At 37.1% G+C, this 13,315-nt stretch overlaps 1 protein-coding gene and 1 long non-coding RNA gene across 2 annotated transcripts in view; one reads left to right on the top strand and one right to left on the bottom strand.

Moving 5' to 3' along the window:
* Me1 (malic enzyme 1) overlaps positions 1 to 450 on the bottom strand; it is a 200,663-nt gene extending 200,213 nt beyond the window's left edge. Inside the window, exon 1 of the mRNA XM_004860271.4 lies at positions 116 to 450. Coding sequence (XP_004860328.1) covers positions 116 to 193 — 78 coding nt within the window. The 5' untranslated portion in view covers positions 194 to 450. The remainder of the gene's footprint in view (positions 1 to 115) is intronic.
* Positions 341 to 13,315, top strand: part of LOC147825003 (uncharacterized) — a 58,059-nt gene continuing 45,084 nt past the window's right edge. The window contains exon 1 of the long non-coding RNA XR_015441565.1: positions 341 to 453. This is a non-coding gene — a long non-coding RNA (uncharacterized LOC147825003). The remainder of the gene's footprint in view (positions 454 to 13,315) is intronic.

Raw genomic sequence — 13,315 nt, 5'->3', positions numbered from 1 at the left:
CACACACACACACACACACACACACGCACACGCACGCACACGCATGCACACACCGCACAGACCTCAGAGCGCCCCACTGCGCGGCCCACCCAGCCCAACGAAGCCCTCCGCTTACCTTGTTGAGGTGCGGGTCACGGGTCAGCAGATAGCCGCGTTGGTCCGTGTGGAGGCAACGCAGGGCTCGGGACTCCATGGCTGCCGGTGTGGGGGTGCTGCGGCGGGGTCTTCTGCGTGCTGAGGCACTGCGCAGCGACCGAGGCTGTCCAGGCGACTCCGCCGAGTGCGGAGGCAGCAGCGCCCAGAAAGAGCCTGTGGCCGGGGGCGGGCGAGAGTGGCGAGAGTGGCGAGAGGGGGTGGACGGACGCAGCGGGAGGAGCCCGAGCCGAGCAGTGTCCCAGGTCACGCAGCCTGCAAGAAGCGCTGAGTCATGGCGGGCGATCGACTAACTAGCGGGTGAGGAGGAGGAAGAGCTGGGCACCCGCCACCGCCACCGAGTGCGGGGGGGTGAGGCGGAGGGGGTGAGGCGGGGGGGGGGGCGCAAGCTGTGCGTTCCAGGGTACCCAGGGCGGGCGCTCATCACCTTTTACAGTCGCCCAAATAGCCTGTGTCTGGGTAGTACATCACCCGGATGACCTGTGTTTGTGTGGGACATCCTAAATGCTTTCCACTGAGTGTTGTCCCTACATCTGAGACCCCAAGTGGGAGTCAGGCCAGGTCCCCGAGGTGCCTATGGAAGATGGGAAACTGTGGGGAAGGGAGAGGCAGAAGGGGAAAGCTTCTTGCACCGTGATGGGGACTGCAGGGCGGGAGGACTCCAGGTGGACCAGGGTTACTGACAGGACACTTGAGCTAACTGAGAAAAATCAGAATACCCCTCCCTGTTAGTCTCTTAAAAACTCTTTTCCCCTGACCTCAGAGCTCCGGCCTGTCCTGGGTGATAGTCATGTCCATGCCTGAGGCAGTAGGGAATCAACCTTGACCTAGAAAACCTAGGCTTCTGTGGAACTGAAAGGGAAAAGAGAGGAGCACAGGGTCATGACACCTTTTCAGGTCCTGTAGATTACCCAATGGGAATTTTACTTGATTGCGATTAAGAGGAAAAGTATTGGGGCACAAAGATCTAATGAACAATCCTATTTATCTTCTGTATAATTTTCTGCACATTCTAGAAACCAGGATGTTCAAGAATTACTGCTTTCTGAGTAACAGTGGGTAACTCAATCTTCTAGGGCTTCAGTTTGTCCTTTATTAAAACAAGATTAGAGTAAATGATATTTGAGTGCTAAAATCCTGTTATTGTATCATTGACATTTATACTTGCAGGTTCAAGGGCTAGAGGAGTAGTCAGATCTAAGTCAGCTAAAAGGAGTGCTCCACCACTTGCACAAGAATAGCTGCAGTCTCAAGCTTTCTGTACCTCAATTTCCTTTTCAGTGAAGTAAGATGACTAGCTTCTGTCCTATTCACCTCTACATAATGACGCTACAGAAGACATTCTTTGGGATTAATTGTTGACTGTATAGCTACATAAACTAGTCGCACTTCCAATGACTATTTCCTTCTAATTATCCCACTTTACCTTATCAAAAATATTTGTTGCAGCAATTATGTTTTGGCCCTATTTATATTTAGAAGCTTCCTTGGCCTAGTCTTTGAATTATCTAGTCAGCTGATTTTATAGCGACCATTTCACTGGCATCACAAAGTTCTTTTAAAGCATTACTTGTGTTTAAATGACACCTTGCATTATGAATTCTAACCCTATAATATCTGAGAAGATATCCTTTATAAAACTCACTCTCATGAATTAACTGAGGCACATTACAGTTAGAGTGCTTTATCTGATATAAAACAGCAGGCCTAGAAGCCAAACTCAAAATGCTTAAGGAGAAACAAAAATAATCAGTATGCCAGAACCCTATTATAATGAAGTTCTTATTATATTAATTTAGATATATAACCTGCCTAATTCTGTTTCTGAGATTTAAGTACAGGTAGGAAAGCTGATATAGAGAATAACAAAAAGAGTATATGATTTCTTCTTCCAAGTCAGCATTATAAAGAGATTACAAAAACCTTGACAGTACAGATAAAGTTCACATTTTTGTCCTTATGTTTACTTCTTATTAAAAGAACTCCAGTCAGGAGTAATAATAAGCCAAAAGAGCCATTTTGTACATTCATATATACTTTCAATAAATAGTGGTGAGAACCCGTTTTTCCACATAAATATTAGCTGGAACTCCAAATTTTCAGTTATTTTTAATCTTCTGTAAAAATAGGTTTATTGTGAAAAACATAGTAAACAACCACATACAAGAAAAACTCTAGCTAATATTTTCTGGGGGTGTCAACCTGTGGTAGAGTTTATCTAGCATTACTGAGGCCCCAAGTTCAATCCCTAGCATTGGGGAAAAAGAAGGGGGTGGGAAATAAAGGATTAGAATCTCTAATTTTCTTTTATATAGGTGAGAATACTATCAAGTCAAAATCAGATTTTCTTGCCTTAGTGAAAATTAGTTGAGTATACAACATACTTTTTATAAAACTAACAATTGCAATAGTAGATTCGTATACCCAAATTATTGCAAGTTTTCTAAAATCTAAATTGAGTACCAGATTTTTTATTTAAATTAAAATCAGATCAAATAAAAAATTGAGTACTTTATTGTCACTGCCTGTGTTTCAAGCACTTAGTAACAATATGTGGCCAGTGGCTATGGAATCACAGGGCACAAATCCAATCCCAAATGCATTTGAGTCTTTAATTAAATGTGTTGTTTTTGAGACAGAGTCTTGCTGTATTACCCATACTGGACTTGAACTCCTGGAATCGAGCAATACTCCCACCTTAAACTCCCAAGTAGCTAGGATTTTAAGTATGCTCCATTGTGTCTGGCTAATAAAATATTTTAAGTGATTAAAGAAGATTAAATATACATATCTATTTTTGCAATATTTACATAGTTGTTACATTACTTGTAAAGTAACTCGTTATACAACTTAATTAGTCTTTTACCTACAAAGTTCTTTATAAGTTATAAATTATTAACTATAAGTGCTACACACAATATTTATTTTCTTTACAAAACCCTGATGCTTTTTCTCCTTCTCAGTCAACTTAGTTGCTTCATTCCTTAAATTATTAAAACTTCAGAAAGTCCCAGTTGATAACGTGTCATATGGAATAAACCTCTCAATTAGTAAGACTGCATTTTAAACAAACTTATGGGATAGAAGTATCCAAATAAGTAATGTGCTTCAAGATAGTCAAACTGCTTGAGGAATTTTACATAAACTCCTAGCGCTGCTGCCATTATTTGAAATGTTTTTTCTGATTACTCTTTTGCAATTCTTACTTACTCTGGTAAACACAACAATGTTTTAAGAGTATTAGTTTCCCATCCACCGAGAGCAAGGATTAAAACTTCATCATATTTTTTGGGAGACACAATTTAATACATAACAAGTATGATGGAAGGAGATTAAGTATACATCTTTCTAGCTCTCTGACTTTGGGGATCTTATTCTCTTTGGGCCTCAGTTTCCCCAGCTGAAAAATGAGGCTAATAAAAGTACTCTCCTTTTAAAGTTATGGGAATTAAATCAATGATATCTTTGCATTTATCCAGCAAATATTTACTGATCACTTACTGTATGCCAACCCCTGCTCTAGGCCTTGGAAGAACAGTACAGTATTGAATAATACAAACTCCTTGGCATCTGGAAATTATGTCCTACTAAAACAATAAACAAGTTATAACAATCTTATGATTCAATATTCATGAAGCACTTAATATGGTGCTTGACCCATAGTAAGCACATAACAGATGTTATTCTTTTCTTCATGATCTAATTCAACTTATGAAGTTATTTCCCATTCCTCCTATAGTTATTTACACCTTAGCTTATTCAAAGTGTTGATTAAACATGTACCGTATACTAAACCTCAAACTACATATGGTGTACATAGGTGTATAGGGAGAAACAGAAGGTCATTACAAAGTTTGAACTGTGAAAGAAATTAGGGTCCACTTCAGCAATGAGTAACGTGAAGACTGGTGTTTAAACATTTATAATGCTTTTAATTGTATTTTTCATAATACTTGGGATACTTTGTACTTAAGTACTTGAAAATTGAGTAATAGAAGTATTTTTCAGGTAAAACTATAAAATAGCATCAATAATGCTTCACCTACATGTTTATAACAGACTTGTCCCCACTGGGGATACTCTTAGAAATATTTCATCAACTGTGAAAGGGAGGGAACTCATTTAGACAAGTAATAGCTATTGTACTTGTCAAAGATGCATAGTTTAGAATATGGACTCTAGAATTAGACATACTAAGCTCCTATTCCACCTTTGCCACCCTAACCCTTGTGTGCCCTTATCAAATTACCTACCTCCCTCTGTCTAAGATGATCTATTCTCATCCATAATAAACACTATATGAGTATTTGTCAAATTCAAACAAGATAAATACATAAATCAGGCACATGGCTTTATATGCTTAATTTGAACTTTTGAAAAGGAAACACTACACATCACTACAAGAAACCAAATTATTCTAAGAATACAAAGTTTACTGATGGTTTCAGTAAAGATTTTGGCATTAGAGAGTAGAGTAAACTGACTTGGTAAGATTAAGTACTAAACTTGTAGAATTAAGAATTTAGTACTAGATTCTTCTGTTTATCTGTTTCATAAAAAATGTGCTTTTTTAAAACTTCTTACTTCTGTTTAATTTTCATGTTTTAAAATTTGTGAATAAAAGTGCTTGAAAATACAGTTAAATCCATGGAAATTTTTTCTTTGTTTGTTTGTTTTTCCCAGATATCACCACAGTATAGTTTCTACAATATATAATTATTGTGATTTAGACCTAGAGTATCCTCCAAAAGTCTTATGTATTCAGAGATGGGCTTCTGGAAGGTGAATGGATCATAGAGACATTATAAGCTTTCTTGCTGTTAGGAGGTGAGGCCTAGTTGGAGTGAGGCCACGGGGCATGTGACCTGGAAGGGTATATTTCCCCTCCGGGCTCCTCTCTTTGCTCTCTGCTTCCTGGTCACCATGATGTGAGCAGCTTTCCCCGATCAGACCTTTCCATCGTGCCTCTCCTGTCTTGGGCAAACTGAGTATAAACTGAAACCTCTAAAAACTGTGAGCTGAAATAAACCTCTCCTCCTATAAGTTTAGGTGTATTATTTTGTCCTACTGACAAGGAAATGACTAAAAGCATAATGTATCCATCTAGGTCCTAGGTCACCTATAAATTGGAAGTGAAAGCTTGCCATTTCCATGGTTCTTTGTACCTGTACCACTTCAAACCTCTACTCTAGGTTAAGGAATAGTAGAGCTACTCAGATTCTGCAAGAAGGAAGGAAATTATGACCTCCCCTAATCTCCTGCCCAGTGTACAATGAAAGGTTGAAGAAAAACTCAGAATTTAAAACGTGGCGAGCCAGGATGGCCGTGGCTGAGCAACCAGCAAAGGCCCTGGCCAATCCAAGCCACTGCTATTTATTGATGATGTCATGGTCAGATTGGGTAAAGGGGATATGTGATGGGATGTGCAGTTGCTATGGACACATTACCGATACAAGCAAGGCTTGTAAAGGAAAAGACAAAGCATTCTTAGAATTAGAACAGACAAAATAGAGGGCTGTAGTTACCAAATAACCTTGTCCTTCTAGTTAAGAAGGTTTTAATTGTGGGAACAGAATTTAGGTAAGAGTCACTCTGACCTCGGCGGCAGATAGGCTTCGGCCGGACTTGATTCTCAAAATAGGCCAATTGTGCAGTTAACTCTTTATAGCTTGCCCTGCTTACAGCCTGCTTTGGGCATAATCAATAAGGCGGTCCCCCACAATTCCAATTATATATTTAGTGGTACCGAATATATTACCTCAAAATTTACTGGCTTAAAACAATAACAATCATGACATTCTGTCTCACGATTTCTGTGCATTCTAAATTTGAGAAGGGCTTGACTGCTTAATTGAGGCTGAGGGTTTCTCATGTAATTGTAGTGAAAAAGTGGCTGGTGAGTACCTGTAATACCAGCTACTTGGATGACCAAGGCAAGAAGATTACTTCAATCAAGGAATTTGAGACCAGTCTAGGCAATGTAGCAAGACCCCATTTCAAAAACACAGTGTTGGGAAACAACTCCACACATACTCAGCTACCTCATCTTTGACAAAGGAGCCAACCATTCTCACTGGAAGAAAGATAGCCTCTTTAATAAATGGTGTTGGAAAAACTGGATTTCAACCTCCCAAAGATTAAAACTAGACCCCTGTCTTTCACCATGCACTAAACTACAATCAAAGTGGATTAAAGATCTAAATATTAAAACAGAAACACTAAACTTACTGGAAGGTAAGTTAGGTAGAATTCTCAGAGACATTGGCATAGGAAAAGATTTTATGAACAAATCCTCAGTAGCACAGGAACTTACACAAAGAATCAACAACTGGGATCTCATCTTATTAAAAAACTTCTGCACTGCAAGAGAAACCACCAACAGAGCTAAGATATAACCTACAATGTAGGAAAAAATTTTTACCAGCTGTTCCACAGACAAAGGTGTACTAACTAGAATATATAAAGAATTCAAAAAAATCAGACCCCCAAATATAAAGACCCAATTCAAAAATGGGCATCTGAAATGAACAGACATTTCTCAGATGAAGAAGTAAAAGCAGCAAATAAACATATGAAAAAATGTTCAACATCACTGGTCATTCAAGAGATGCAGATGAAAACAACACTTGAGATTCCATCTCACCCTAGAAAGAATGGCTGCTACAAGAAATCAACCAATTACAAATGTTGACAGGGTTGTGGGGAGAAAGGAACCCTTCTTCTTTGTTGGTGGGAGTGCAGACTGGTGCAACCACTGTGGAAATCAATATGGAGATACCTCAAAAAACTAGGATTAGAGGTCCCATTTGACCCAGCTATCCCTCTGCTGGGTATCTTTCCAAAAGAATTAAAAAAATCATACCACAGTGGTATATGTGCACTCATGTTTATAGTGGCACAGTTTGTAATACTTAAAGCTTGGAAACAGCCCAAATGCCTGGAGACTGGATAAAGAAGATGTGATTTTTCTATAAAACGGAGTACTACTCAGCCATAAAGAATGAGAAACTAAAGACATTTAAAGCTAAATGGATGCACATTGAGGCCATATTCTTAAGTGAAATAAATAGGATATACATGTGTAAATACCGAATAGTTTCTCTGGTGTGAAATACTAAAAGTGTAAATAAGGTTCAAATTATATAATTGGTAATGTGAAAAAGGAAGAAAAGATCTAAAGGAGTTGGGGAAGTGGGAAGGGTAGGGTAAAGGAAAGAAGGGAAAAGAAAAAAAATATGAGAAAAGGAAAAAATGGAAACGAAGTCTCTGTAAATAGGGAAGGGCGGAGGGGGTGAAGGGAGGGCAGGGAAATGGGGAAAAAATAAGAAATAAGATACATCATGTAAAGATACAAGATCCTAACAATGAATGTCACTGTATTTTATACCTAAAATGTACCAATAAACTTAATGAAAAGAAAAAAAAAAAGTGTTGGGGATTTAGCTCAGTGGCGGGGCACCTGCCTGGCAAGTGGATTCCCAGTACCAAAAAAACAAACAAACCAAAACAAAACAAAAAAACCACCACAGTGTCTAGGATTAGGAAAGAAGGGTAACTGACTAGTAGCTGGGGGCTGTCCCAGCATATCTCACTCCTCCCCACAGGCTTTCTCCATATGTAATATACCTCATGGCATGGCAGCCTCAGGCCAGACAAACTACATGGAGCCTGCAGGTTTCCAGAGCAAGTGATCCAGAGAACAAAGTAGAAAATGCTTTTCCTTTGGATAAGCTACCCTTGGAAGTCACATCTTGTCACTCCTCCTATACTTTTTGATCCTCACCATCACAAAAACTTGTCTCTCTGAGAGGAATGTTAAAAATCTTCTAAGAACAGCTTGTGTGCAAACAGGGACCTGTTTGCAGCCATTTGGAAGATACAGTCTTGTCAACAGGTTGGTTGTGTAGTCTCCAAGGTTAAAATAAAGAATTTAACCCACTCTTTTAAAATAAGTTTGTATGTTTGCTGACTCTCATCACAGAAAAAGAACTTTCAGGATGCATCAGAAATGAGTAGGATTTATTAGGCAAAGACAGACCAAAAATATTTATTACAGAGTGAAAGCAGAAAGCAGCCTTCCTTATAAAGCAAAAGCAAACAGCCCCCAGCCAAATGAACCTCGGAGGAGATCCGAAAAAGGGTTGCCCAGAAGGGACTCCCAGCTTAGGGCTTTTTATACTCAAAAAATGACTACAATACTAAAATTATCAATATAAACACAATAAAGACATTTATTAGACACATTTAATTTATTAATATATTTATTAAATGTATTAAATAGAGACATTTAGAGGGGTATGGATAGATATCTTGCTCCTGGGCAAGAAATTGTGCCAATCTAGAAGGCCTTTGTTGAGCCTTAGTCATCAATGAGGTGTTCACTGAATCTTTCTGATTCTCTTTTTGGCTTGGTTTTTCTGCTGCCTGCCTGCCTGTGATTCCCTTTGCCCTGCTTACAGCCTCCACACATGCACAAATTGCCAGGCTTCTAAACTTTACTTTCTTAACTGAATCAATTTATAGTTTAGTCAATTTTAGCTGTTTCCTGGAAGTTGCAGTCCTTTTATGAAGTACAACTGTTAGTTATGACTCCCTTGCCTCCTTATTTCTTTTATCCTACTTCATTCTTACACACAGAATTAGGAAGAGGTCTATGTAACTGTTCCCATCATTTTTATATGTCTAGTTCATCTAAAATATGCGGTAGGCAGTACACTTGACATAAATTATTGACACCAGTATAAAACATGAACAAGTAAACAAGTTGAGAACCCCCTCTAAAAATTTAGAGAGTATGTGTAATTCAGTTTAGATTTAGATTTAAGCCTAAATACATCTTCAGTGTATCAATTGTTAAAGTTGCTGGTGATTATTCTGAGTATAAAAGTATCTTCTAAATTGTTTTCAGTTTGGCTTAATGAAGTACATTTCCTTTTAATATTTTTGAAAAACAGTGATTCCTATAAAAAAGTGTTAGTGCTCACCCAGAGTATTAAATTAGCCATAACACACCATTTTGCAATGTATCTTAAACATCTTAAATATTTAGGAGATTACCAAATTAGACTAGTTTCATGGAGTATTTATAAGGAGCAGTGAAAGAATTATATATTTGAAAGAAAAGATATTTGAATCTGTTGGAGCCATGTAATGATTTAGCTGTAGTAAGAATACCATGTTAAAAATCATAGTAGACATGGAATAATTAATAGAAATTTTTTTAATTTGGAAAAATATGCTCTAAGACTGTTGATAGTGTGTTTCATCTTGCAGTTATGTAATGTTTGAAATTTGCATAGAGTATTTATTATTTTTATATTCAGGAAAAAACACTTTTAAAAATGTCGAATACACCCAAGAGGATATAACCAAACCAATATTCTAATGCCTAGCATGTGGTACATGATGTAGTCCCAGTTACTTGGGAGCCTGAGAGGAGTGGATCACTTAAGCCCAGGAGTTTAAGAACAGCCTGGGCAACATAGTGAGACTGTCTCAAAAACAAACTAAAAAACCCAGTTATAAAATTCTAGGGATCACAATTTTTTTCTTTTTTTTTTTTTTTGTTCCAAAAATACACTGAGGTCATGGTTCAACATTACATTTCATTAGCCCCCTACAGTATGGTTGGATATTTTGAAACCATGACTGCTTGCCAGTTTGGCACTGAAGCCAACCATATAATGCAACTCTAAGATGGAGAGGGTAAGTCTCATAATACCTTACCCTGCCAAACATCTGTGTAGATCCACCCTGCTCTCTTTTAAATAAACAAATTAAAAACAAAACCAAAAATAACCTGAAGTTAAAAAATTAAAGTGAAAAAACTACAGTGAATTTTGCCTTTTTCCTTAACAATAGACATTGAATTTACTGTTTAATCCAGATTCATGTAAATAACAGATTATCTTATAACTCAGTAAATGAGGGCCAGGGATTTAGCTCAGTGGCACTGCACCTGCATCAAAAGTACAAGGTCCAGAGTTTGATCCCTGGTACCAATAATAAATAAATAAATAAATAAATAAATAAATAAATAAATAAATAAATAAATAATTTGTAAATACTATGTGATGTTACTATTAATTCTCTAAATAATAAAAGTATGTGGCTTTTTATTTCTCATCTACCTACATATTTTGAAAAGTTTGATGCTAGAGTTAGAGAAAATGCACATTAAATATTCATTTTCAAATAAAATTTTTCTCAAACACAAAAAATATCATTCAAAAAACTAAATTTCTCCTTGGAATGAGTAGCAGCCAACTATTGCTTTAAAATTGTCATTACCTAAAGGTGCATATCTCCAATGATAAATGTCATTATGTTGTACACCTAAAATGTACCAATAAAAGGATATAAAAAAATTGTCATTACCAATTTCTAACATCATATTAATGTACCTTATTATTTCAAATAGATATAACAATTTTAAAATCAGACACATAAAAGAGCCTCATTGGCTGCTTTATTTAATTTGAATAATCTTAAGAGAATATTATTTCTTTTTCAAGTCAACTCATAACACATAAGCTTTGTTACCTCAGATACCCTCAGCTATATCTAGGGGTTAGCATCAAGTGACCTTCCAAGAATACAAGTAAGTCACTAATAAGCACCAACTATTAATCTGTAATGTCACCAGAAATGTGGCATTTCAAATACAGTTCTAAGCAGAAGCTCTTAATGTAATGGCAGAGCTCCAGACCTTTTGGTTTATGGAAGAGGGAGAATATGTGTGTGAAAGGTTATACTCAGGAGATTTATACAAGAGATTCATTCATGATAGATGAATAAACTTGACAGAAAGCACGTAGGCCAGAGTAGAAATTTGGAGTGTTAATAAATTTTGCCATAGTGAAAACAGCATGACCAAACCATTTTCACAAAGATATAGTCTAATCTCTGAAAGGAAATTGGGAAATCTTTAGGCAGGAGGGAAAAAAAAGCAATGTCAATTTGATAGGAAAGTTAGTAAGTTATTTTGGATTTTGAAAAATTTTAAAAAATGGTCTTTGGGTACTTGTTTTCCACACATCCATTTAGTCATTCCAGAGTTTCAAAGGAACTTATTTAACTTTATGTACTTATTTAAGGAACTTATATTGATGTAGGAATCTACATACATAATTGTTTACTTCTATGCTATTTATATTTAGATTTGCAGATAAATATTCCATGCTAAAACCATAGGAAGAAGAAAATGGAGCAAGTACCTTATCATTTGCCCTGGGCTTACTCTAACCTAGTCACTCCACCCCACAGGCTATTTATCATCTGTGGCTAATGAATCAGAAAGGAGCCTCCTCAGTACTTTTCCCTCTCCTTTCACTATGGAAGTTGCTTTGTCATGTCCTTAAATTGGTCTGTGGAAAGACCTGAGAGTATTATGTCCCTACCATGGTCTTCATGTGGTGAAGAATAGGAGCAAGGCAGGAATTAGGTTTTATCAGGGAAACAAGAACTACACTTTATCCCTTACCTGTTTAAAATTCATACTTTACTAAGCCACTCTTGGATCAAGGTTAAAAAACAAATTCATTCAAGGAATGAAAAGTCCATGCTGATTAGAAAACTTCCAGAACATGGGCAAAGAGCAAAAATATAAAATTACTTCATTAAAAGGAGTTATCAAAATGCTCTGAAGGTTTTGAAATTAATTTCAGTAGCATCTCAAGGTTTTCCAGGGAATAAATGCTTGAAAGTTTTACAGTCAAATTATTGTAGACAGCCAAAATAGTTAGAAAGTATTATAAGGCCAGGGCCAGACCCTCAGCAAAAAAGACAATAGAGGCACATTTACTAAAAGGCCAGGATTCAAAAAGGAAGAACTACTATACCCACATAATTCCATGGGTAGGGATCAAAATCTTCCTAGCTCATTTCTTCCAAGAAAAACCCTTGTTTGGTCCATTTATACTTGCTATGTGACTAGCTTCCTCATTTGATCCTCATTTAATCAATATTACCTAAATAACTACACTTGTTGTAATCTTATGGGTTTATCATAGTTTTGTCCCACCTTGTACTCACCTCACCTCATGGCTTTACCCAATAAAACACCTTTGAGAAGTGAGGTGGGTGGGAAACCCACTTTCTGGTCCCCCTTCTGTCTCTCTTAGAAGCTATCTTCAATAAATTTTTTTCTATTTTTAACCTCCATTGTCTGTAGAATTCATTCTTCAGTTTTAGAGGACAGAAACTCAGCATTTTGCATATCTAGCAGGTTTGAAGTTGTAATATTTCCCTTACATTATTTGTATTACTTGGATATCAAAATCCTATAGACTTTGATTAATACTTTGTTTGATCTGTCTACAGGGAAACTGACATGTAATTATAAAAATGTGGAGTCTCAATACAAATATCAAATCAACCTGCACATTGTTATGTCTATTTTTCTGACAATTATTTTTATAATATCTATTGAAGAGACAGTAAGTCCATCTCATGAGGCACAAATAGATTTTAACCATATCTTCCTCGAACATGTATATTTTCTTACTTGATCTACACATAGAAAAAAGTAAACAGATATAAAAATAAAATCATATGAAGCCTTGTAGTAGTTTTTGAACAATTAAAGAGCAATAAAGGGCTGGGGATTTAGCTCAGTGGCACTGTGCCTGCCTTGCAAGTGCAAGGTCCTGAGTTTGATCCCTGGTACGGCAAAAAAAAACAAAAACAAAAAACAAAGCAAAACAAAAAAAAAAGAGTAATAGAAAGAAGGGCAAAATGGTATTTCAATTCTTATATCTAAAGATCCTAAGTTAGGTTCAATGTTACCCAAAAGGTCCTTTTATTCAGTGGCCACCCCATACTTTGCCACCAGTTTGAATGCATCAGGCACACCATGACTGCTCCAGAAAATATTTGCTTTGACAGAAGAAAACTTTAGGCACAGACCTATCCCAGATGATTCTGCCCTGTAGCCTCTCCTGATGACTCTGCTCCTCTGTAGCCTGCCTTATTCAGGTTAGCAAGGGACCCGTCCCCAACCCGTAGCCAAACAGAAAGCACGACTTTGTACATACACAATTCCATCTTTTCTCCTTCACAAGCAACCTCTGCATACCCTTAGCAGGTTCAGTGCATGTGCTGTTCCCCTTGTGTTGCAGCATAAGCCCTAATAAAGCCTCTTCCAGAAAGCATATCTTAGCCT

Source organism: Heterocephalus glaber, unplaced genomic scaffold, assembly GCF_053883595.1.
Source record: "Heterocephalus glaber isolate CG9 unplaced genomic scaffold, H.glaber_assembly_v1.0 deba00001523, whole genome shotgun sequence".
Taxonomy (NCBI): Eukaryota; Metazoa; Chordata; class Mammalia; order Rodentia; family Bathyergidae; genus Heterocephalus; species Heterocephalus glaber.
Note: the sequence above shows the minus strand (reverse complement) of the source record. Positions and strands in the feature narration are given on the sequence as shown.